The sequence below is a fragment of the Thunnus thynnus genome, chromosome 8 (assembly GCF_963924715.1).
Source record: "Thunnus thynnus chromosome 8, fThuThy2.1, whole genome shotgun sequence".
In the NCBI taxonomy this organism is placed as follows: Eukaryota; Metazoa; Chordata; class Actinopteri; order Scombriformes; family Scombridae; genus Thunnus; species Thunnus thynnus.
In genome coordinates, this window is record NC_089524.1 from 2849846 (window position 1) to 2877345 (window position 27500).

General features: G+C 41.2%; 1 protein-coding gene across 9 annotated transcripts in view; it reads left to right on the forward strand.

Moving 5' to 3' along the window:
* mast2 (microtubule associated serine/threonine kinase 2) overlaps window positions 1-27500 on the forward strand; it is a 202339-nt gene that overhangs the window by 101959 nt on the left and 72880 nt on the right. For 7 of the 9 annotated variants that reach the window (XM_067596127.1, XM_067596129.1, XM_067596126.1 and 4 more), the window contains one exon: window positions 14624-14655. In XM_067596127.1, coding sequence (XP_067452228.1) covers window positions 14624-14655 — 32 coding nt within the window. Of the gene's footprint in view, window positions 1-14623; window positions 14656-19921; window positions 20769-27500 lie in introns of those variants that run through there. The other 2 variants (XM_067596131.1, XM_067596132.1) reach the window with 2 other exon arrangements.

A 27500-nucleotide genomic window follows, 5' to 3' on the forward strand; every position in this document is an offset into this window, starting at 1 on the left:
TTACACAGTCTGTTTGTTTGATAGTTGTTTATTTATTTATTTGACACAGACAACAAAAAGCCTGTTTGTTCTTTTTGATGTTTTTTAATACGTTTAAGAACTGTAGATGTTTTACACGGCTGGTTGCTGCTCACCAGTAACACTTGAACCTTTACTGATGGAGCTTTTTTTATTGTTTCCAGTGACTCAGATGATAATAATAAAAGGGATCAGATACACTGTTGAACCCTTTAAGAATGATCTCTAACTCTTCTTCTATAGAACTTTTTTGCCTCTTTTGGCTCAAACTTTTGATGCACATTTACTTTGTTTTCCAGCTTGTTGTGCTGTTCATCAGCCCAAAAAAAATCAATGAATGCAGCTTGAAACAACAAACTTAATGGCACTTTAAATAGAGGCCGGTGTATTTCACTGAACCGTGCTGCAGCTCGCTCAGGAGACTCTGCAGGTTTAATGTCGGTAGATTTCTTCTTCTCTGCTTCAGACGTCATTGTTTAAACCTGTTTGTTAGCGACGCCGCAAGCAGCCGACAGCATGCTAAATGTTTCACCTTAGCGTCTGGTCTGTCCTGAAATTAATTTGTGCTTCCTCGGGAAATATGTGGTGCAGGAATCTGTGTGATGTAAGAGGCTACGTGCAGAATTTGTCAGTTACTGTGGCTGGTAAGCTAACATGCTAGCTACCTGTGAACATGCTGGAGCCCTCTGCTACGAGAGCTAGCTCTGCTGCTAACAGGATAATAAGTTAACAGTTTATTCAAGAGACGTATATTTACCATCAAACCCAGTCAGTTTATACTCAGACAGAGGACAGATATATACATTTATCTTCTTCTATACTTTATGCTTTCTGCTCCATCAAACGTTTGTACCGTCAAAGCTGTTTTCAGTTGGTTCATGTCACAAATTCAACAAACTTGGTCTTCACTTGAATCAATCTAATGATTACAGTGAGTCAGTTGAAATAAATTGATTTCTGTCAATTAATAGATGAGCCAATCAACAGAAAACGAATCAACAAACTATTTTGATCATTTTAATGACTCTTTTTTTTAAGTCATTTTAAGCAAAAATGTCAAATATTTGATGTTTCCAGTTTCTCAAATGGACTCAGATGTTAGAATTTCCTTCATTTCTGCTTCTTCTATCATAATAAATTGAAATTAAGTAAGTAAACTTTATTTATAAAGCGCCTTTCAAAACCAGATTTACAAGGTGCTTTACAATGCAAATAAAACACATAACATCAATATAAAACAATAAAAACATAATAAATACACAGAAGTCAACAATAAAAACAGTGAGAGAAATACAGAGAGTGATCAGATATTATGCAATAAAGTGTTTACGAGTTTTTAAAACTGAATTTCAGGAGGTTTTTAACTGTTAATCAAACAAACTAAAACACTTCAGATCATCACGTTGAGCCTTCAGACATGGTTATTGTTTTAATGGTCAGGTCGTTAACCAATTCATGGAGAAAACAGTCATTAGCTGCAGCCCCAGATCACCTCGAGGAGCAGAAACTAAACGTCCATCAGGCAGTGGGATCCCAGGCCACTCTGGTGCGACCGGTGAAAATATTAATTGGATTTTTTTCTCCCAGTATGTGAGCGAAACGCCGGTTCTCTGGAGCCTCGCTTTAAATGAGAGCTAAAATCAGAGCGATTTGTCTAACTGATGATGATAATTACTGAAGTCCTCCGTGGCCGCCTGCTCTGGAGTGTCTGTGGAGGGATGTTTGCTCCCTCCTTCCTCCTCCTCCTCCTCCTCCTCCTCCTCCTCTTCTCCTTGCTGTATATATCTTCCTCCCGCATCTGTAATTTTCGAGGGTACCCACCCGTCACCGAACCCTCACCCGCCTGTAAGCAGATCAGCTCTAACAATGAAGATGAGCTGAGAGCGGGGTTGTCTGTGAGCACAGCGGGGGGGCGAGAGGAAGAGGAGGGAGAGGAAGAGGAGGGGGCGAGAGACAATGAAAGAGGATCACATGTCACTCTCTCTCCTCGCCGGTTCCCCTCTGGGGAATCATCTTCCTCTCTGACTGTCTGTCAAACTCCTCTTTGTCTCACGTTCTCTGTCTTTCAGTCTCATCATCGCCTCTAATTATTCTTCACTCTGTTCACTTCTCATCTTCCACCAGTCTGATTAATCCCACTACACAAAGTTTCCCCCCCTCTCATTCTTTTTTATTTCTCCTTCCTTCTGTGTTGCTTCAATATTTCATCATGTCGTTTTATTCTCTCGTCTTCTTCGACTACTGCTGTTATTGTTATGAATATCTGGGTATTTATGTGAGTAAAAACTGGAGTTGGCAGCGATGAAGATGTTAGGAAAGTTTCTTCAAAATCTCAGAAGCAGCTTGGGAAAAAAAACAACTGATTCTCTTCTCACGCATCAGCACTTAACCCATAAACTGCTCAGTGGTCGCCAAAATAAAAGTTGCACATTCAGGATTTTAGTTACATTGATGTAACTGTTTAATATTTTACATAAAACAGGATCTAAACCTTCACTCAGCATCATTACATCATGTTAAAGTCAGTTTCATTGATGTGTTTTGACATAAAGTGAAACTATTTTTTTATTTTCATTGATGAATGTAATAGTACTGCAATGATACTGTAAGTTAATTGACTTATTGACAGAAACGTTGTTGTATGATATATAAGATAAAAAATACAAACAGTTCTCATAATTCAAAACAATGAAAACATCAAATAAGTGTAATTTTCACACTTTTCCTTTTACTGAACTGATACATTAACATCTGAAAAGAAGAGATATAATAAAAAAATGTAATTTAATATTGACACTCTTGCACACATACGGACTTGATATTTCTTCTTTTCAGTGATTAAATTAATCTACGGATGCACAATATTGGATTTTTTGCCGATATCCAATAAGCCGATATTTCTTACTCATTGCGCCGATACTGATATACGCACATCTATTTTTTCCAGCTGGCTGAGGAGACTATTATGCACGCAAGCATAGATGTGCAGCCGAACTTAGCAGCTCCTCCTCCGTGGACTGTTTCACCCCGACGGTCCCGGTGCTTCCTTCCTCCGCAGGCTGCACTTCACTCAGCCGCCCGTCAGACCCGCTGCTTCCTCCCACTTTAACCTGAATAACAAACCGGGGCTCGGCCCTCCGGTTGGATCCACACGGAGAGCCGAGGCTAACGTTAGCTGAGAGGCTTGCGCGGCGTTAGCCCCGGCTCTCCGTGTGGATCCAACCGGAGTGAAGTGGAGCCTGCAGGGGAAGCACCGGGACCGTCGAGGGAAGCACGATCAGGTGGTGGAAGAGAAGGCGACATATCAGCTTCTCATAATCGGCAGACTTTGCTGATGCCGATATTTAATTTTAGAGCTTTTATCGGCCGATACCGATAACGTGCCGATAATATCGTGCATCCCTAATTATATCGTTTCTATTTTTTGTCAGTAAAAAGTTTAGTTTCCCCCAGTTGTTCCTGTTTTGAATCAATACTCAACACTTTTGTTGTATTATTGTTTTTTTTAAATTGATTTATTGAATCAAAATCAACTAATTTTATGTATAATTTCCGTTTGGATCGTCCTGCCTGAATGTAACACGTGTTTATATTGTGAGGAGACTTTTTCACGTTCAGGGTTGATATTGGTGTGAATCCACTCAGCAGGAGAGCTGCTGCTGCTGCTGTTAGTGTTGGGGGGAGGGAGGACAGCACAGCAGACTGACAGACACACAGAAAGGTGCAAATGGATGCAGTTTTTGGTTGAATGAAGAAGGGGATGACAGGCGGAGCAGTGAAGTGAGGACGTCTGGTTCCCTGATAATAAACTGAAGCTGCAGGAGCGAGAGAGAGACGCCAGACCGGAGGGATGAAAATAGAGAAAAGGCACAAAGGAAACGGAAAATGACTTCATCTCTTTTCGCCACATAGACACACAATAGTTTCTGTAACATGCGTTTGAACACACAGACTGCTCGCCTTCATGAATTCATAAATGCATCGAGGTTTATTCCGACAGTCTGAGAGCTCTGCTGAAATCTGGGTCACACACACACATCACAGCGAGGAAGCTTAAAAAAAAAAAAACAACAACAACACTTTTCACATTTTTGTGAAGCTGCTGCGTTTGTGCACGTGTTTGTGTTTGTTCTGTTCTCATAAACAAGCTGCTGAAGTGTATCAGATCACAGACTGTGTTTCATCAGGAGGGAAGGGGGGAGGAGGGGAGGAGGGGGGGGAGGGTTGGCGAGGGAAGTGAAATCCCACCTCTGTCACTCAGGAAGGATTCCCGTCAGACCATCAGACCGAGTCAGCGTTAACGCCGGTCCACAGCTCGCTGCTTTACAGGCCCTGCAGGACACAAACCGCCTGCAGGCAAAGACGCTCAGCTAATCAAGTCTTCTCATTAAACTCACTCTAATTTCTATTAAATCCCTCTGAGATCATTTAAAACCTTCTCACATAATATAGTTTTTACACCGAGCCTGATTGTCTTTTCATCCGAGCTCATGTTCAGTCCTGTGAGATCTTACACGACGTTCACACAGTGAACGCAGCGCGTTAATAAAGCTAAAGCTTCAGTTTACACACGATGCGTTCAGGGACAGTGCTGAGTGTAGGTCACCTGTGTTTTCACCGTAGTTACATGGTGGTCCTCATGTCCTTCTGATCAGATTCTTCATATATTTTATCAATCCATCTATAATTTTGTCTTCCTGTTTGTCTGTTCTGTAAACAACATCTATTTACCATCAGTCCGTCCTGGAGGAACGATCCTCTGTTGCTCTTCCTCGTTAAAGGTTTTTTTTTAGGGGAGTTTTCTGAATGGAGGGTCTGATGTTGTGTTGCTGTACGGATTGTAAACCTCCTGGAGGCACATTTATGATTTGTTATATTGGTTTATACAAATTGACTTGACTTGACATGCATAAAATAGACATGAAGTAAAACGTGCTTCAGGCGGAGCACAGATTTGTGTAAAGTTCAAGAAAAACGTGAGTCGATACACAGCTTTTATAGATCGCTGCATTGATTGAAATATAAACGCTTCTGCATGTTGGACGAACGTCTGAAACTGCCATCGAGCTGGATTTTATTCTTGTGTTTTTTGTCGACCTCTTCTACTGACCAGCAGCAGTGTGAAGATCTGTACAGCGACATCGACTACAGTAAGCACGGAGGGTCAAACTTGAACCAGGAAGTTAGTTTTAATAATAATCATCGCTCACATAAATTAACAGCTTCTCCTGTCAAAACTCTACAGCCTGATGTCTAGAACGATACAAATAACACACAGATGTAAAATAATCATCAATCATTTCCTGATAATTGATCATCTACAAACTTTACTTCTTCAACATTATTGATCAATTTGAGTGAATCTGTAACAGAGTTCCTCACCAAAACATATTTTACCTTCTGGCGACAGTGTGACGGTCGGTGTCTTACAGTTAAGCTTTAAGATTTGTTGTTAGATTAAAGATTAAACTCCACTGGTTGAATCTAGACACATAACTGGTACCAGTAACCTGTAACTGGTATTTGTTTTTACTTAAAAATTACCATTGAAGTTATCGGATACAAGCAGAAAATTCAATATTGTGCATCTCTTGTGGACAATTTTCTGTCTCTCAACATCTCACACACACGCACACACACACACACACACACGCAGGATGCTGAATACACAGTCCCAGTGCGGATCAGTTCAGCTCAGCATGTTGAAACAGACACCAGACTGCTCTTTGTTTTAATTGTTGTTGGGAAGCTTGTTTCAAATCCACCTGCCAATCTGTCAATCTGTCTCCACACACACACACACACACACACACACACACACACACACACACACACACACACACACACACACACACACACACACACTTTCTCCCCTCCCCTCTCTGTATTATCTGCAGATAAAACCCTTCCAGCGAGGCGTTGCAGATTTCATTTGAATGTGTAAATTCCAATTAGGATTAGCTTGTTTTCTCTGCCGGCGCTGATAGCGGCTTTAGCATCTCGCTAGAGGAAGTGTCGGCCTACTGGAACTCATGATAGACAAGCTGATGAGGCCAGATTAGCTTCTTTCAGCTGTGTGTGTGTTGGTGTGTGTGTGTGTGTGTGTGTGTGTGTGTGTGTGTGTGTGTGGGTGGCTGATGTTCTTCATTGCTGAAACTAATTAGCAGGTTGTCTCTGCCGCTGAGGGGACGAGCACCGACACGCTGCCCCGATGATTTTTTTTTTTCACACTTGTGCATATCCGTTTGGCCGTTTGTTGATAGATCCCGCAGCTGCACGTGTGGACATCCCGCAGTGTCGCAGGAAGTGTGTGTGTGTGTGTGTGTGTGTGTGTGTGTGTGTGTGTGTGTGTGTGTGTGTGTGTGTGTGTGTGTGGAGTGGATCTAATGATGACTGAATGGTGCAGCTGTAGGGAAGCAATAGGAGGAGAGATTCCTTTCGGAGGCAAGGAGGCTGGTTTCAGACCTCTGAATCTCTGCCCACATCTCTAATATCATCAGTGAGTCAAATAAGTCTGGGGGTGTGTTAACTGATGGCTGTTTCCTGGTCCGAGAAACAATGAGCCAGTCACAGATTTAATAATGAGGACGTGAATGAGATTAACGCAGCAGTGCAGGTTGTAAGTGAGTCAAATTATAGTAAAAACAATAAAATAACACTAATAAAGACATATTTCAAAAGCTCCTAGAAAGCACTAACTGCTAGCCATTGATTGGACAGAGATGTCAGTCACTACTGATTGGTTAGGGCCAGATAACATGAACACAATATTCAGACTGAATAATGATGGTTATTCAGTCACATTATAATTATAATCAGGCCTTGATTAGCAGACTTTATCTCAGTGGTCGACATCATCTGCATCCCTTTAAAGCTGACCTTTAAACAGTCGATAACATATTAACATAAAGATAAAGCCGTGACAGTTGCTGTAATATTATTATCAATGAATCTGACAATTGTTTTCTATAAAATGTCAAAAAATAGTGTAAAATGCTTCTTGTTTTGTCCAACAAACCAAAGAAATTCAGTTTACCATCACGTCTGACGCAGAAAACCTTCACATCATTGCGTTTGAGAAGAATGAACAAGCTAAATATTTAGCATTTTTGCTTAGAAAATGACTAAAACGATTATTTGAGTATCAAAATAGTTAATTTTTTAATCGTTGGAGCTCTAGATATGATATTATTTGGACTTATTGCGATCGCTTCCGCCAGAGGATTCATAAACCGACACTTCAACAAACCATAAACTGAACTAAAACAGTCGAATGTTGTTAATAACAACTAGCGCTGCAGCTAAACACGATTTTCATTATTTATTAATTTATTGACTTTATTATTAAATCAGTCTGAAGTGTAAAAAATGACTTTGAATGATTTACTATCGGGTCAAATTTTAAATTTTGTCCAATAATTTGGTTTATGACCAAATATCTGCAAAGCTACTGATATTCCCATCAGCCTCAGTGTTCATGCTAAACGTTAGCATGCTAACACATAGATGTTAGCATGTTAATGTTAACTTCTCCACGTCTGAAGAGGATCCAAACACACTTTTAGACCTGAGTCTCAGTCGTATTAAAGAACAAAGACGTCCGTTGGCCTTTAATCCTCTATAATACGTCACCTGACAGCCTTAAAGTCTGAATCACAGCTGCACTTCTGCTCCTCTACAGTCTCTGCTGAGCCCCACTTTCACCTCACTCAGTCACATTAATGACACACACACACACACACACACACACACACACACAGACACACACAGACACACACACACACACACACACACACACACACACACACAGTAATGGAGATTAGTGGTGTTAATGTGTCAGTGTGTGGCCCAGGTGAATTATAATGCTCTTCCCCAGTAAAGTGTGTTATTCTGGGACACAAATACACTCTGCCCCCTACCCAAAATACACACACACACACACACACACACACCCCTCTATTAGAGCCTTACTGGTCCCAGTGGGCCTCTCTCTCTCTCTCTCTGTGGTGAAGAGTCTCTCCTGGCGGCCGTTAAGCGGCGGTGGAGCTTTCATTAGGACGCCGTCAGACAATTAGCTCATTCACTTAGAGCGGCTTTATGTTGCCGTTAACGACCGTGTTTCACAGCAGCACGAGGTGTTCGTCTCCCGCCGCCGCCCCCGCTGCTCTCACGTCAACCTCCGACATGACGGGTGTCGTTCATCACGTCGCTGCTGATGGACTTTTTGTTTCTGTTGACTATCAATGATTTGTGAAAAAAAATCAATTTTTGTTAATGTTGATTTTCACTATACTGCCATATTATTATTACTCAAATAAAAGCCCCTCAACTGCACATAGAACCAGGCTTTTATTTTGAAAAATTGTAGCCCACAGCTAACCCACTGAATCCATAGCAACAGTATGCTTCCTGTTTACATCTCCCAAGGCATTATGGGTACTATAGTTCCATGATTATTATCATAAGTAAGACAATCTGCCTTCATTTGTTTGTCATTATTTGAATCGTTGTTGTTTTTGTTTACTGTAACAGAAATAGTTTAAATGCCAAAGTCATGAAGCAATAATTAGATTTAATCTAGATGTCAGTCAGATGTCGTTAAAGAAGCCGATTTAAATATTAATCAGTGACAATATTCATGATTAATACTTATGATCGTTCAGAGGGAAAATAATAAAACATTACTGTTCAGTCTTAACGAACACGGTCGTTACTGCGATCCTGATTAACGAGGACATTTAGTTGTTATTCCGTTCTGTACCAACCTGCTGAGAGCTTAATACATCTCGCTGTAATTAACGCAGATTCAATTTAACTATTTAACAACAAACTCAGTGTCATTAATCAGTCTCGAGTCTCTAAAACAACGATTACGTGACCGTCTGTTGAGTCGCTGCTGAACTTTATTTGAGAAACAGACAAGAAACATTAAAAGCAGCAGATCAATACGCTCTGAAACCTAAAACCATAACTTCCCTTTAATAACACATCACAGTCTTTGTTGGGTTTTACAGTAATCACACAGTGGTTTGTCATTAGCGTGCGTCTTTACGGCTCTGCCCTGCGTCTCGCACCGATGCTCCGCGTGTCATCGCCGAGTCTCTTTGTTGTCACCGTTTCCTCATCAATATTCACAGTGTTGATAATGAATTCTGGCTGCGGGCCGCCGCCGCCGCTGCAGCAGCTCTAATTGTCTCCGGTGGAGCTCAGCTTCCCCTCTGCATCCTCCTGTTTAATTGCATGTTTTTAGCTCAACTAAAACATGTTATTATGATCGAGGCCCCCGGGTGGAACGGCTAAACACACACACACACACACACACACACACACACACACACACACACACACACACACACACGCACAGACGATCTGGTAGACGTTTACAACATAAAGTCTTATGTTGTTCTTGGATAAATGCTGCTGAATGAAGTGTTTCAGTGTGTGTGAATGAGCATTTATCACCATAAAACTAGTGTTTTCATTTGTCATCACACAAGAAAATATGTCAATAATTTTCAGGGTTTTATGTTTGTAAGCAGCTGTTAACATAACCGCGAAAAATCAGACTTATTCCCCAAAAAACACACGATGAACAGCTGTGGCGTTAGTGGTATTGATTGTTTTATTCCATGAATATGAATCAGTGTGTCGGGTTCACAGGGTTGAGATGTTTTAGCCATCGTTAGTCTTATTGATTGATTGATTTTGGCGGCGTTGTCTGACTGCTGAAGAAAAAGAAATAAGTTTAAAAAATACAAAAAATATGGAAGTTTATGAACGACAAAACTGAACAAAGAGTGGTTTGTTAAAAGCATCTGAGTTCATTCTGTCGGGTTGGACTCTATGTGTGTGTGTGTGTGTGTGTGTGTGTGTGTGTGTGTGTGTGTGTGTGTGTGTGTGTGTGTGTGTGTGTGTGTGTGTGTGTGCTGTCCATCACAGTCTTGGCACATCAGCGTGGCGCTACAGTGGATACAGAGTCATGGCCGACAGCCACCGCTGTCTGGAGCAGCTGCAGCAGCTCGTCATGGAAACCAGATCACCATCGCCTCACTGGCCACCAGTGTTGGTTCTGGTTCTGGTTCTGAGCTTCGCTGGTGTGAAGAAGCTTTAATTAGCAAAATGAAGCTCTTGAACTATGATTGAAGAATAGATTTTCAGTTAAATTGGATGATTAGTTTTAGATGTGTGACCTCGGTAGTCTTCTGGTAAAGATGTAAATCACATCAGCACCATGTCCACAGTCTGGATCCAGCTGCAGACCTTTATTGCATATCATAGCTGTCTCTCTCTCTCTCTGTATCACATAAAGACAAAACGATCAGTTGACCGGCCACGATGTGGAGTCACACTGAGACGACGTCCTCTGAAATCCATTGACAAACAGAGAGAAAGGCAGCATTACTGTGTGCAAATCTGCTATGAACAGAAAGTAGTTAGAAAAGAAGAAAAATATATAAAGAGTTCAGTTTGTATCAACATGACAGAAACCCAACCCATCGTAGCCAGATTGTTGATGGTTCTGGCATTTAATTAGTCGTTTTTGACCCCCCCCCCCCCCCCCCCTCCTCTCGAGCTGCATGACAACCGATCCTGCCGACCAATTTAGGGGTTAAAATCTGGTTTAATCCGCAGGGTTTTAGACGGGTCATGAGATGGATTTTACAATCATCTTAGTCTTAACATGCTTTTGGGGAAACAGAGCTCCGGTCTTTAGATATTTAGACTGAGCTGTTACCTTTTAGCCTTCTCTCTCTCTCTCTCTCTCTCTCTCTCTCTCTTTTCCCAACTCTCTAATTACATTAGCCTCACTCGCTCTCGCTCTCTCCCTCTCCCTCTCTCTCTCTCTCTCTCTCTCTCTGAGCCATAAAGCGTATTATCGATGGCTCTCTTCCATCGGGCAGATTGCTTCAGGCTTTGTGTTCTGCTTCTCTTATCCTCGCCGTCACCGGGGATAATTTCATCACAGCTCGCTTTGTGTCCTTCTGGTTTGTTTAACGCAAGCAGTCTGCTGTGTGTGTGTGTGTGTGTGTGTGTGTGTGTGTGTGTGTGTGTGTGTGTGTGTGTGTGTGTGTGTTTTATATTGGGCATTAGCTTTTTTTCCCCCTCCCTTTGGGTTATTTTTGAACGGTGGCTTTGGGGTGAACATCCTCCCTAAGGGCTCAGAAAGTAGCTGCTGCAACACACACACACACACACACACACACACACACACACACACACAGTGTAATGCGAGGAGCTGTCAGCTGAGGGTCTCAGAAGAGCATCACTTCACATTACGGAGCTCCGTGTGGGCGGCTGGATGACGATAAGAGCATAAAGTGCTTAAAACACACAGACGCTGCTCTTTTTCTCTCCTCTTCTTTTAGAGCTCTTTATCTCTAAAGAGCCGATCAATCACCTCCTGATCACAGCAATAATCAGCCTACAGCTGAGACTACAGATTATTCTCATAATTGATTCATCTGCAGATTATTCTCTTAATTGTTCGGCCTTTATTACATCAGTATCCTAAAGCCTGACGTGACGTCATCCAAAACCCTAAAAATGTTCAGTTCAATGTTGAGACGAGTAAAAGCAGCAAATGTTTACATCACAGAGAAGATTATAAGATTATATAATAGATTATTTTACTGAAAAATGACTAAAACAATGAATCGATCATCAGAATAGTTGCGGATGTATTTTCTGTTGATCGACTAATTGATTTAGTGAATAATTAATCGTTGCAAAGCTCATCTCGCCCTCCAGCTTCTCTTCTCATCATTGGTGGAAAACTACGACCCGCGAGGTGAGGATCACATGACCAACGGAGACAGTCAGCTGTTCTGTAACAGAACGTAAACAGCGAAGAAGAAGAACAAAACACAGCTGAATAAAAGTCTCTACAGCAAAGAGAAAAACAGTAAAGTTTATTAATTAACCTGCTGTTTAGTTTGGAACATTTCAATACGCTCAAAGAAATGTTCAGACAGTAAGAAACTAAACTAAACTTGGCCTCTGAGGTAACGAATCGGCTCACAGCGTTCAGTCGACAGTAAATAAATAAGCTCGGCTGCTGTCGTCGGTCATGTGACCGTCTCCTCGCAGGTCGTAGTCGTCCGTCTAGAGTCTCCCGTCGTCTTTTATCTGCGTCCTGTTTGCGATGCGTCTGAGCTCACAGGTTTGGTTTATATGTGTGTGTGTGATTTGTTGTTTTCACCAGTAAGTAAACAAGAAGTAAACAACAGCAACAGTAAACTCAGCCTGAGAGAAGAAACATCACCAAGAATTATAACAGGTCGCCTCTCCTGTGTCATTTCCTGTCCCTCCACGTCTGGACAACATCTGTTCACATGACTAACAGAATCACAGTTTGACTGACAGGAACACACACACACACACACACACACACACACACACACACACACACACACACACTAATCAGCTAATTTGTGGCTGTGCTGTTTAGACAGGCTAAATGAAAAACTATCAAAATTTTAATTGATTTTTTACCATCACACACACACACACACACACACACACACACACACACACGTACTGCAGACACCGGCTCACCCACTCACTCCCGCTTCAACTAAACTCCATTATATCCATTAGCTTATCTCTACAGAGAGATATGAAGAGATAGAGCGAGCTTATCTGACTCCGATGACACGGCCGTCCCACGCAGGAACACAGAGTGTGTGTTAAGAGTGTGTGATACAGACGGGAGGTGTGATGGAGAGATAAAAGCAGGTTGGAAGCAGAGCCAAAAGGTACATCTCTCTCTCTCTCTCTCTCCCTGCTGAGTGCTTTGTGAATATATGAGTGAAAAACCCCCGAGCACACGCTCGCCCAGCGGTTTAAAGCTGTCTCTGATTGTTAAAGGGGACGTGTGGTTCACATTTTTACCTCTATATTTATATTCTGGGGCTCTACTGCGATATCTCTGCATAATTTACAGTAAAAAACTCTTTATTTATCTTTTACTGGCTCTTTATGCAGCCACTCGGTTCAGCCTCTGTCTGAAACAGGCAGTTTTAGCTCCGCTCTGTTCTGATTGGCCGGCTCCACTAAGCGTCGTCTGGCTCTGGTTACGTAAACAAACTATATTAAAATGAAACAGAAAACTTCTCAAATGCATCTGTACATGTTTGAGCCTGATTCTGATCTGAAATATGTGAGTGTTTGTGGGCGTTGTCATGGCGAGGAGGAAGTAGAAGTCATTTCTACATAAGTTCACTTCAAGATTGGGAACTTTAACCATGTTTAACATAGAAATGCAACATTATAACAGCATGAAAATAACAGAAAATCACATAAAGCGCCATATGTCCCCTTTAACGCTTCGATATGAAGGAAGCATCACTGCAGAGTTCCTGCTGATGAAGGTGTTAACGATGTTTTTTTCAAAGTAAAACCAGCTGTTGACCTACTTTCTGAAGCTGGCACACACACACACACACACACACACACACACACGCTGATGGGTGGTGTTGGACAGATGGTGCTCTCCAGGACGGCTGTAATGTCGGTGGTCTGTTTTCTCAGGAGCTGTCAGGTGGCAGGTTGTGTACATACGAGCTCCGGTGTTGCATCATTTCAAGGAGACTGAAAATGTTGCATCAAAAAGGACGAAGTCTTTTAAACCTCTCTAGAGCTGTCTGTCGACCAATCACAGCGCAGCGATCACCTGTTCTATTCACTGAAAGCTCGACGTCTCCAGAGAGTTTGGAGCATTTTGACTTTTATTAAAGCAGATTTCTGTTATTCTTCTTTCTTTGTGTTGCTGCAGCGTTAATCCAGACATGTTCTATTAGTTAGTTGCAGCTGTAGTCTGTCAGCATCCTGAGCCTGAAATAATAAAAACAGGCTTTAATCTGAGCAGCTGAGTCCTGTGAAGCTGCTGCTCTCATGCTGATATAATAATAAGACACCGCTGCCTCCCTGTGGTTGATTATATGAGGTGCAGCTCAGGTGCCTCATCATGCATGGATGCACTGACCTGAACTCCCCTCACTAAATAAAAACAACAACAACAACAACATAGAATTGACTGTGCTGCATTCATCACTTTGATTTCTTGTCATTATTTGCAATTTGATTTGTTTGTTTATGGAGTTTTTCTTGCTTTATAACAGACTCATATCAATATATACTTTTATTAATCATCATTTTAGAGGTAAAACATATAAATAAGTCAGAAATGTGATGTAAACAGTAAAAACTCCTCTGTGTACTGCAGCTCTTCTTCTTCTGTTTAAATTACAGCTCTACGTGATCTTTTCATTTGTGTCACAGTCTATTTATAGTGATAAATATCACTCTGTAAACATTTCTTTAAACATATGAGCTCCATCAATAATAATCCAAACACAGGCAGGATTTGTGTCACTGATGGAAAGAGTCAAACTTCCTGTTTTTATCCGTCTGAACTCAGAGGGCGAGTTTCTGTTTCCACTGCAGTCGTCACCACGTTTCACTGCTTGCAGCACTGATATATATATATTTATAATAATGATGCCTGAACATCTGCCAGCTGTGTCAGAGTGAAATCTGTTGGTCAGATCGCATATATCCTATATATATCCTCATATTGAGTCGTTGTTTCTTCTTCTCTTTTCAGAAGGAGCTGAGCCTTCCAAGAAGAGGCAGTTTGTAAGTACCCATCATCCCTCTCTCTCTCTCTGTCTCTCTCTCTCTCTCTCTCTCTCTCTCTCTCTCTCTCTCTCTCTCTGTCTTCTGCCTGCTGTTGGGTTTTTTTTTTTTCTCCAGATGTTTTATCTGGAAAGCTTTACTGGGAGCAGAGCAATGAACCAAACACAGATACAGATGTTATACAGGTGATATAACGGTGGAAGAGAAGCTGCTGGTCTGCAGCTCAGAGATGTTTCTTCTCCACGTTGCCAAGAGTTTAGAGGGTTACGTCATGACAACCGGAGACATACGGAGAGACATGACGACTTATTTTTTCTTAGTTTCTGGTTTCCGTTTTGCTTCTTTTGTCGGGTTTGTCAAATACTTTATTTTATGTTTTATAAAATCACAGACTGGTCCTTTAAATCTCACCTGGTTATAATGTTTATCTCAGCTGTTAATATTCGTATCAAGTTCTACAGAGAGAGAGAGTTTCCACCTGACCGACGGTTAAAGGACAAAGTTGAAAGGCCAGTTAGTCCGTCAGAGTGTGTGTGTGTGTGTGTGTGTGTGTGTGTGTGTGCGTGCGTGTGCGTGTGTGCGTGCGTGTGTGCGTGCGTGTGCCAGAACAGCTGAGCATCCAACCGTGGATGGATGCAAACCTATTTATATCAGTATTTGTGTGTGTGTGTGTGTGTGTGTGTGTGTGTGTGTGTGTGTGTGTTCCAGGCAGCTGATGTATTGTCCTGGTTAAAACCTACTTTACACACACACGAGGAAACAAGAGTCTCAGTACAGTACAGTTAATATTCTGACAAACAAAGCAGCCGTTAAACTGTCAGAACTAATCTCAGAGACGTGTTGTATTGTGTGAGAGTCGTCTTCATCACAACAACAACAACAACAGTCGGTTCAGCTGCAGGTCAGAAGCAGAATCCACAACCTGCACATCATAAATACATTATATTTACACCAGCATATTCAAGCAGTGAAACTCAAGAACACAAGCTGTATAAAGCAAAAAAAAATTAGTAATTTATTTACAACTTAATTTCAACTTGGCAAATTTATTTTTTTTCCATTATACAAAAATAGAAAAAAACTAGAAGAAAGTAATTTGAAAAACTCTTTAACTGAAATAGAAGTTAACTAAACAAACAGCAACTTAAAGTGAACTCAACATAACAGACCTGACAAATGACATAAACAATTAACTCTAAAACACAAATGAACCTCAACAAAGATTTAAATCAAGAAACTATTTACAACCAAAACTAACTATCAAAAGCAAAAAAAATAAACTTAAAGTCCTAAAGTAACTGGATCCTGAAAGCCAGACTCCTCTCTGGTGCTCCGGTTGGCCTCTTCCACTTCCTGCCTGCCTGGCGCAGTATAAGCGGCCATCTTTACCGGTGGTCGGACTCTTTTGGCCAGAGGCAGGACTCACCGGATCCATGAAACAAAAGACAAATCAGGATTTAACACAAGCAAGAAATATTAAAGACAGAATGTTAACTAAAATACATGCACTCAAATTAGCAAACAAACTGTCAGTAATAAAGTGTGTGCTGAATATCATTCTTCTCCCTTTATACCAGATTTACAGCTTATTTTACACATTAAAGTGTCTTTTACAAGTACTGCAGCGGTTCCCAGCTGGTCTAACGTCAGGGTCCAGATTTTCCCCTCATGTCACAGTCCACTCAGTGACCAACTTAACACCCACTCAGTATATTTCCATCCATCCATCCATCCCAGCTGTTAGTGGATTCAAACCCAGCACCTACTAACTGGGAGGAGACAGTTAACCACCACTGAGTCACTGAGGCTTAAAGCTATAATATGTAATTATTCCACATTAAAATGTCTAAAAACAACTAGACCTATGTTATATATGTTGTTGAGTTGTGTACTTACATTATCCCAAATGTTTCCAGCAGTTTTCAAACTCAGAGAAATCTGTAATTTAATCAAAGTAACGGACCGTTTCATTTGGTCGCCTGTCGATGGCGTCATACCTCCTCTACCAAAGAGTAAACACGCACAAGATGCATACAGCGGCGCTGTGTTTGTCCGCTACAATGGCGTCTACCAAAGAGTAACTTACACACATACAAGATAATACATCAGCGTTGTGGTTGTTCCACAGAAACTGTTATAAATTAACTTTTATTCAGTTTTAAGACACATTTTCATGATAAATTTAGGTGGTTTTTAACTATATCTTTTAGCCGGAAGAAGGATTTTAGTCATTGGACGTCTGGATCTTAAGTTATCAGAGAAATAAACTGGACAAACGTTAGCAGCAGCTCAGCTAACAGCCCCTCCAGGAAGTCCGGTGGTCACCAAACATCGTCGGAGAAACACTGATTTTTTAGGTGAAACAGCTTTATTCAGTGTTTTACCTGTAATCTGCGGGTCTGTTTGTTCTGGAGAGGAGGAGACCTCTGCGGGTAAAAACATCCTGGATGATGAACACTGGAGTAATCCTATCCCGGTGAAGCTGGTTATTTAACAACGAAGACAACAACTCCCATGATGCCTTGCTACTTCACACCGTCATCACACTCTGTCTGTTGTTATTGTTTTGATTGAGACGCCTAGCAGCTGAAATTACATATTGTGCCTTTAAAGCTCAATAAAATAAGAAGTAATAACAAACGTTACTTTGCTACATTTCATAGTTGTTTGGGGTTTTTTTTTATGATGAAGTTGACCTTCTCCCAGTCCCACCAGTTAGGAACCAGTGACATAAAGCTTTTTGCGGCTCTGCAGGGAGATGAGCAAAGTCTGATTCACTGCAGCAAAGTGATGTCAGTTGAAGCTTTGAGTTGCATCGTTATAAATAATGTCTGCTTATAGTTTGATCATCAGTTATAGTTAGTTAACAGTGAACTAGATGAAAATAATAGCGACGTATAACTTGTGCTGAGCAGCGACAGTTATGGAAGAGTCTGTGAATGGACTCAGCGATGTCTGTCATGCATCCAGAATATCTGCTAACATTAGCCAACGTAAGCTACTGGTCACACTGGGACGAATCAGGTTACAGCAGCGAAATCTCACAGTGTACTGAGTTAATCGAGGAGGCGTTTTATTGCTTATGAATCCAACTTTTCATGTGTTATTTCTTCCTTTTACTCAGTCTTCACACTGTTTTGGTGTTTTGCTGGCTTGAAGGTTTTCATCTTTGAACTTGTTTAGGATCTCAAACCTCTGGAGAATCATGACGACGGTAATAATAAAATATAAATGTGTTGCTGCAGAACCAGAACCTCCAGTAAAAAACCACCAACTTCTATCTCTCCCACATCTCCTGGAAGCTGTTTGAAGACACAGAGCTGCTTTATCAGTGTGTTTCTGTGTGTGTGTGTGTGTGTGTGTGAGTTTGGAGGCGGTGTGTCGGCTGCTGTGATGCCTCTCTCTCTCTCTCTGAGTCTGAGTCTGGGTCTGGGTCGACTCGGTGGAAGTAGAAGTTGGCCGGCGGCAGCATCCTGCTATCTGCTGAACGCTGCCACAGCTGCCTATTAATGGACACAGTTCAGGACCTGAAACAACGTCTGTGTTCTGTCTCTGATTGTCTAATCAAAGACAGAAAGTCTCCTCTGGACTCGTCGTCGCACTGATGACGGGTGTCAGTAAAGTCCCCCCCCTCACCCCCCACCCCCCCAAAACAGAGTCACGTCAGACATGTGTGAAAGGAAAAGAAAGAAAATCTGTGGGAAAAATCTCTGAGAGCTTCATCAAGGTTTCATTTGAAACTGGCAACAGATTCTCATCACACACACACACACACACACACACACACACACACACACACACACACACACGCACGCACACTCGCATGCAGAGGTCCAGATTGGTGTGTAATGACATTCTCATGTCCTGTTGCTGCTCCTACGTCAGTTCAGTAATCACATTAACAGAGCTGTGTATGTGCGTGTGTGTGCGTGTGTGTGCGTGTGTGTTTGTGTTTGTGTTTGTGTTTGTGTGTGTTTGTGTGTGTGTGAACCCCAGTGAGATCCGTCTGTGATCCAGTCCATTGTTTATGAATTAGCAATCTGGCATGTGAGCTGCATTTAGCCCATCAGGGTCAGCGGTGTCCGCGGGCTTCTCGGAAAGCAGAGCAGAGACGGAGCGAGGACAGCTGCTCTGGAAATATCATGACAGCGTGTCACACACACAAACTTCCCTTTTAGCTTTTAATGTTACATTATAACGCTGTAAGTTGTCACTTTCTGACAGAAAGTAAAGAAAAATACCTGAACTTTTTAAAAAAAAGGAGCAAATTAATTAAAGATTTTCACTCAAACTTTTAATTCTGGATCAAAAAGTCGTGTTTGTTGCTGCTGGATGATACTGGAAACATTCATTAAAACTCATTAAAACTCATTAAAAGAACCAAAAAACTACTTTTTATAAAGTATTGTATAAATCATAAAATAAATAAATTCACATTAAAAATTAATTTAAAATAAAGTATCTATTTTTTTAAGTTATGAAAAATAAACTCCTTTTTAAAAAGTGATCTAAAAAGTCATTAAAAAAATTCAAAAATCCTTTAAAAATACATTGTAAAAAAATATGAAATTAATTAAATTAAAAGTGCTTAACAATACAATAATTTTATCTTCTTTAGTCATATAGTCATTAAAAATAAACAGATTTAAAAAATATTTATTTAAAAAGTCATTTTAGAAATAAACGTGCTTATAAAGAGAAATTGTTGAAAGTAAATAAAAGTCATAAAGAATCATTTATTTTTGAAAAGTCCTTTAAAAAAATTAACTTTTTAAGAATCATTTAAGTATTTAAAGAAAAAAAATTAAAAATATTTTTTGTTTATTTCATTAAGTAAAAACATTAAAAGTCATAAACAATAAACAATGAAACAACAGAATTATAATCTGTTTATAATCTGATATTCATGAGGATTTTTTTCCTCATGTGTTTGTCTCTCGTTTATAATGAAAAATAAACTTTCTGACGACCAAATGATTGAATGAAAACAACCATTTAACCAATAAAAGCTTTTTTCTGCTGCTGCAACAATGATCAAATGCCTCCAAATCTGTGTAATTGTGTAAAACCACAAATAATAGTTTTGAATGAGTAAAAAGAAGATATGAGACGTCCCTCCTCCTCCTCCTCCTCCTCCTCCCTCCCACCTCCTCCCTCCCTCCCTCCTCCTCCCTCCTCCCTCCCTCTCCTCCCTCCCTCCGTCTGTCTGTCCGTCCTTCTCGCGGATGTTTGTCAAGGACTCAGTCAGTCCGCTCATCTCATCACAGCGATCAGACACGCTGAGACTTCCAGGAACCAGGAGGGGGATTACCGGGGCTGACTGTACCCGAGTAAAGCTCTCCGTTACTGGGGGGGCGTTGCAGGCGGGAGAGTCCCTCTGAGCCTCTCTGGTCAGAGCTCGAAGGGTCCGGCTATGACCAACATGTCAGAACTTGAAGGATCAGTTTTCTCTTCATCTGACACGATGGAAACACTCAGAAGTTGATGATGTTTTTCGGGGGATTATTTGGATGCGAGACGGACTTTTAAGGATCTAACGTGTGTTTTTTTTCACTCGCTGTGGATTCTTTAGACGGGGGGGGGGGAGACAAAATGAGAAAGAGGAAATCCCAAATGAAGAGTGATGTCATATACACAGAGTTTGTTTATTCAGCACAGATAAATGTGTGTGTGGTCCGCCGTCGCTCCGCAGATCGTGTGTGTGTGTGTGTGTTCTGAGGCGGTCTGATAGTTTGTGACTCAGCAAGCCTCAGCTTGCTGGTAAAGGAACACTATACCCCAGATACTTCACATAACTGTGTGTCTCTCTGTGTGTAGATAAGAGCAGGTGCTGACGTAACACACACACACACACATACACACACATACACACACACACTCCGGTCATTCCTTTATATATAAAACTGCTGTCAGTGGTTTGACTCATGCAGGACTAACTGTTGGAACAGTTTTTTGGGTTTATATGGAGCCATGGTGTGCTCAGTATGTCTCTGACGGACAGATGAGCTCATGCAGTTCAGTGGATTATTAAAGATTACAGCTGAGCCTTTTGTCCCGGGACACAAGATGAAGAGGAGGAAGGAGAGAGCAGGAGCCCCGAACCTTCGACTACAGTAAGAGTGTGTGTGTCCACTACAGTAGATGTCTGGGCTTGTGTGTGTGTGTGTGTGTGTGTGTTTGTGGGTCTGTTAAAAAGCGAGAATGCAGAACAGATTCGTATCAAGGAAGCAACAGCTGCGTGTCTTTCTCTCTCTTCCTTCCTTCTAGTCATTCGTAGGAACAGTTTGTTTACATCCAACTGTTTTCATGCACATTTTGAACAAACTTAAAGCTGCATAACAAGCTGAAAAAAACACATCTGACACATTTACACGTCTGGCAGACACACGTCAACATGATCAACATATTTCCAGTGCAGCTATTGATATGATATTAAGACCAGACATTGATATTGACTTAATAAGGCAACACAGCTACAGAAATCATAACGTTACAATCAATAAAAAAAGTTCTGTGCTTTAAATTGGGATGACGCAGGAAAAAAAGTATTGAACACGCAGTTAGGAAAAGCTCTGATTAGTCCTGTGCTAATTAGAATCAGCTGCATGTGGCTGTTAGTGCTTCCACTCTTTTAAAAAGGGTTAGCCATCTGTGAACGCATCGTTTGTTACCGAGCTGTCACGCTAGAACCATCTCATGATGATTAGAGGCGAACAGCTCTGCCAAGACCTTCGCAACAAGATTGTTGAGCAACATAGGAACGGCGCGGGTTACCGACTGATTTCTAAATGTTCCCATGAGCACCAGTGGGGCCAGTATCCGCAATTAGAAGCAACATCACTCCACCATCAACCGGCTACGCACTGGAGCTCCTCGCAAGATTAGCCTCCTCAGAAGAGTAGCCAAAGATCCGAGCACTACTCGAAAAGAGCTCCAGAAACGCCTGGAAGAAGCTGGTACAGTGAGGTATTGTACTCCACCGCCACAGTCTCCATGCACCATCACCCCGTAAGACGCCATTACTGAAGGGAAGACATGTTGAAGCTCGTTTGAAGTTTGCTACGCAACATTCGGAGAAGCCTGTAGATTACTGGAAGAATGTGACGTAGTCAGACCGGACAAAAACACCATGTTTGGAGGAGAAATGGCTCTACATACAACCCTAAATGTACCTACAGTGAAGTTTGGAGGTGGAAGCGTTATGGTATGGAGCTGTTTCTCTTCTCATGGTACCAGCAGGGAAGATGAGTGGAGCCACGTATTCGGGATATTCTTGAGAAGAATCTGTCGTTATCCACCAGGACAATACAAAACACACTGCAAAGGAGACTCTCAACTGGTTCCATAGAAAGAAAATAAAGGTGTTGGAAAGACTCAACCATTGAACCCAATAGAACATTTATGGAAGGAACCAACTGGCCCCCGGACTCTTCAACATTTGAAGACTGTCTACACAGAAGAATGGACCAAAAGACCCCCTGAACACTGTGAGAGATTAGTTTCTTCGTACAGGAAACGTCTTGAAGCCGTCATTGGGAACAAAAGATTTTCCACCAAGTATTAACTACGTTTCAGTTTCCTGTGTCGTTCCAATTTAATGCACATCAATACCAATGTCTGGTCTTAATTTCATATGAATAGCTGCACTGGAAATATGTTTAATGAAAAAAAAAGTCTGTTTAGCTGCCAGATGTTCCACCTTCTTCACCAGCTGCTCTCTAAATTTGTCTGTTTGCTGCTGGACAGGTTGCGGACAGACCTGAAAACATCTGTAAACAAGGTTAATGAGAATGTTGAGACTGAAACGTGCAGTAAATTCACCACAAAATCAAAACTATGAGCCAGAGCCTGTCGTAATAAATCTTTCAGTGGTACCTTTCTAATCCCCTCGTATGTTCTGCCAGTGCTTCTCCCATTCCTGGAAACATTTCCTGTTGCCATATTTTGTCACAGTGTCCAGCTCCTCCTGCATTTCTTCCACAGTGATGAAAATCTTCTCCCTTTCAGTCCCGATATGATATAAACATACCCCACCTAGCAGCTAATCCGATAACTAAACCCTACTCCTGTGCTATCCGGAGCAGGGTGTAGGGTGTCTTTGGGTCCCCACTTGTACAGTAGGTGTGTGTATGTAGGCTGGACAGTGATCTCAGACGAGTCTTTCAACCAAATGTTATTATAGACAATATTCTAAAAGGCAGAATATCTGAAATATGCTTTTACATTTGGTAATTCAAGTGTAATGACCTGCTTCTACTTCCCTTTTCTTCTTCTTCTCTTATTTCAAGTGGTGTAAGATGCAGCATTTGGCCTTTTGCTACCATCAACTAGCCAAGACTGGCAAAAAAAAAAACACCACCGTGCATGTGTAGAAACAACTAATGAACTCATTTAACTTTGGCTTCAAGTAGCTTTTAGTGTCACTGATGAATCTGGTGACTATTGTCTGTAAAAAGTCAGAAAACAGCGAAAAAACAGGGAACATGATTCCCCAGAGCCCACGGTTACATCTTTACTACCAAAATATTCAATTTACAATGAAATAAACCTGAGAAAAACAGCTATACCAAAGCATTACACATCATTAATATTCTGTAGATCAACCAATTGGATAATAACAAATTGTTTGAGCTTTACATTTAACATAAATGCTGTGTTATGTAGGAATGTCTCCATGTTTAGCATGTGTGAAACATCTGGATGGAAACACACCTGTTGTCTGTATTCTCTCGTGTCAGGACATTTTCCTGTTGTTAGCTTCCCATTTAAAATAGTTCTCTACAATCTTTGATACCTGTTGAACGCTACAAGTAGACGTTGCATTGTATCTGTAGCCACGTCATTGTCACTAGAAATACAGCTGTGAACAAGCAGAGCAAATCCGGCTGACATTACACACATAGTTAGGAACATACAGTACATACATAGTGTACATACATACAGAGTCACTGAAACTCTGACACTCGGCTGGAGGGGGAACATAAGAAGGTATCAGAGTGAGAAACTGACAGGGAGGGAATTCCTTTATCTGCTTAACAGACTACAGTTACTGTACCACCGGACTCTCTGCTACACACATGGCGTTAACATGTGATCCAGATCAGGCTACGTTATCTGGACAATGACATCCGATCCATGAGTCTTTGGATTTACACCTCCAAATGTGGTCCGGAGTCTGTTTACATCTTAGATTATTATGTGTTTTTTCCAGATAACGTAGCCTGATACAGATACAGATGTAAAGGTAATCTGTTGGGAGGGCGGCGGCTCTCCTTAACGACACTTTTCCAGATACTTCCTGTTTATTATTATGGTCGTAATGTGGCCTCGTTAATGGTCACATACTGATGCAAAACGAATGCTGATGCTCTTCATCTGTAACCTTTAGGTTTCCATCCAAATGTAGCACAGATTATGTGAATATTAGGAGTTGGTTCATGGAGATAAACAGCAGGTGGCGCTAATTCTCCAGTCGGTGCCGTTAAACCGTCGCAGAAGAAGAGAAAACAACGAGATGATGTCACTAAAAGAGCGACAGTCAAAGAAAACCATGTGGAAAACATGATGGAAATGTGACATTTTTGTTAGGTTCATGTATTGATGTGAGGAAGGTTACAGTCTCCTCATCATCGCTCCACACAGATCTGATGTTTTCAGCTCTTCATTTATTCACTAAGGCTGTTTTTATCAATACACCACCTTTTCTGCAAGCGCCAAACATGATATTTCACTCAAGGTTTTTATGCGTAAATTGAAAATAAACTGGGTGGATGGAAACTAGAGCTGCAACTAACAATTATTTTCATTATCAATTAGCTCTAGTGTTGATTATGTTCTGATAATTTGGTCCAGAAAATGGTGAAAAATGTCGATCAGTGTTTCCTGAAGCCCAAGACGACGTCCTCAATTGTCTCGTTTTGTCCACAACTCAAAGATATTCAGTTTACTGTCATTGAAGACAAAAGAAACCAGAAAATATTCACATTTGAGAAGCAAAGAATCAGAGAATTTGGACTTTTGTTCTTTAAAAAAATGACTCAAAGTGATTAATTGATTATCAAAATAGTTGGCAACTAATCCATTAATCAGCTGTTTGTTGCAGCTCTAATGGAAACACAACAACAGTGCTGTTCCACATAGTCCAACTTATTATTTGATTTAACATTTCCTTTATGTCTCACTTAAAGGACGAGTTCACAGTTTTTCAAGTGTGTCTTAAAACCAACAGTCAGGAGCCCAAATGAACAGTGAAACCTGTTTTCTTGCTGTAATCATTCCTCCTGTTCATACTGACCATTAGAAGATCCCTTCATAATGACCTTACAATGGAAGTGATGGAGGACAAAATACAAAAAATGTATTTAAAAGTTTATCTGAAGCTAATATGAAGCTTCAGCGTCCAAATGAGTCAAATCAAGTAGATATCTTTCAACGTTACAGTCTTTTTAGTGACAAAGTTCCTCTTTTTGTTACTATACTTCCACCTGCAGCTCAACAGGGAAACACTGTCCGAGGAAACACAAAGAGGGAATTTGATGCTAAAAAGACTGTAAATGTGTCAGATATCCACTTGATATGACTAACTCAGACTGCTGAAGCTGAATAGAAGCTTCACAGAGACTTTTAAATGACTGTGTGGACACACTGTGGATTTTGGCCTCCATCACTTCCATTAAAAAGCACATTTAAAGGATCTTTTAATATCCAGTATGAACAGGAGGAATGATTACAGCGAGGAAAACCTCATATGAACACCTGACTGCTGTTACACTTGAAATAAAAATTATGAATCTGTCCTTTAACGGTGACAGATAACTCAACCTCATATATGCAGGAGATGAACACACTAAAATGTGTGTCGCCCTCGACCTCCCAGCAGGTGGCCTCTCCCAGTCTGTCCCACCCAGCAGGGGGGGGGAGGATACATGGAGACCAACTCCATAAAGGCCCTGCAGACCAGTACCGACTGCCCAGTGAACTTAACTTGCACTCATTTTCATCCCCATCAGTGTGGAGTTCTTAGTATCTGAGCTTCTTCCTGTAAGCGTTCGAGGCGGCCATCGTTAGAGAAATGAGAGTATCTGTGTTTGACAGACGGCAGCTTAAAGGTAGATTTAATGTGACTGGATTGTTTGATTCAGCTGACCTGCTGCCAGGCTGATCTCTGTGATGTTGATCCAGAACTTTCTGTCCAGCCGTTTCCAACTGTGATGAGTTAGTGTGCGAGGGGTTTTTTTTTTTCCCGCCCGCTGTGAGGGGACATCTGCAGGCAGGCAGGCAGCGTGGATCAGCGAGGTCGAGCCTGGCGCCGCCGCTGCTGCTGCTGCTGCTGCTGCTGCTGCAGCCTCAAACACTCAGACAGCTCTGTGTTAAAACCTCCACCAGGAAGTCTAAACCACTTCTCAAACGTCCAGAATCACACAAGTCAGTCCAGCAAACCTCCATCTTTTAATCATTTAATAAACATATGAGGTCTTTGTTTAAAAGGACACTTACTAGTGATGATTAGTCGTTCTCAGCTTGTATATAATGTCATCTGTGGCTGTGGAGGAGCTTTGTAATGTCTGAGGATATTACCCTGCCCCTGATGATGTCATAGTGATGTCATCAGGGTTCATTCACCAGGCAGCGGGGTCAAACTAAGAGACACAGTAAGAGCTGCATTCTGGGAACTGTGGGATCCAGTGTTTTTGTAGTTTAACTCATACCAGGGATTAAGAGGAAGTTTATTTCTGCTTCTGATGCTTTGATTTTGATTCCCCCAACTTTATGCAAGAGTTATATTAAATCACTTTGGTGATTTGAAGTAAAGAAAACTAATAAATATCAGTTTTATATTATTGTAATGATGTAAATGACTGGCTCTGATGCTGCAACTAATCTGCTCTTAAATCATCATGTTTTTTCTGACCAACATCCCAAAACCCAAAGACCAAGAAAACCAGAAAATATTCACATTTGAGAAGCTGCATAAAAAAAACCAATTAATTATTTTTATTAAAATAGTTGCTAATCAACTAATTAAGCATCAACTTAACTAACTCCAACTAAACTAAACAACTTCAGGACATGACTCTGGGCTCTGGTAACAGTGGAGGAATTTGTCATTTTGAATCAAATAATTAAAATAATTATTATAGTCTGAGCCAACATGTTCCTCCAAACGTTATTCACTCAGAACGACACATAGAAGCGCTTTCTGGGGGGCGAATTAGCAGGCAGCTACACATTTTTCCGTTTTCTATTTATCTGTTTAGCGTTGTCAGGTTAAGCTAACCCATTGTTGCTAACTCTGGAGCTTCACTTCTTCTCCAGCAGTTGGGGAAACAACAGACGTGACTTTTCTTAACAAGCTTCAGCATTTATTAACTGACACACTGTAGTCTGTCTGTTCTGTACATTTACCGCCAGACTGACAACTTCCTGCTGTTTTAACCTTCTCCTCTGCTCCGCCCGCATTCATCGTTATTTTTCTGCCGCTCGCTCTCTCGCTTTACCGCTCACTCGCTTAACTCCGCCCTATTCCTTAAAAGGCGTTACGCTACCTGCAGTTTCCATGGCAACGACACAGACGTCAACTCACGTTTCGACACAGCGCTGCTCAGCGGCTCCCAAACACTATTGATTTGCGAATGAATGGATATTTGACGTTATTTTTGACGCTCCCTACGCTGTCTTTCTCGCTATAACGTGACTATATTTCTTTTTTTTGTGTCATAATTTCTACAGCTGTTAGAGAGCGCCGTCGCTGCAATGTGAACATATAAAACGTAGTTTTGGGGCAGTTACATAAACGACTGATCCTGTTGTTTCTCTATGGAGGACGGTCTCGTCATTAAATGTAA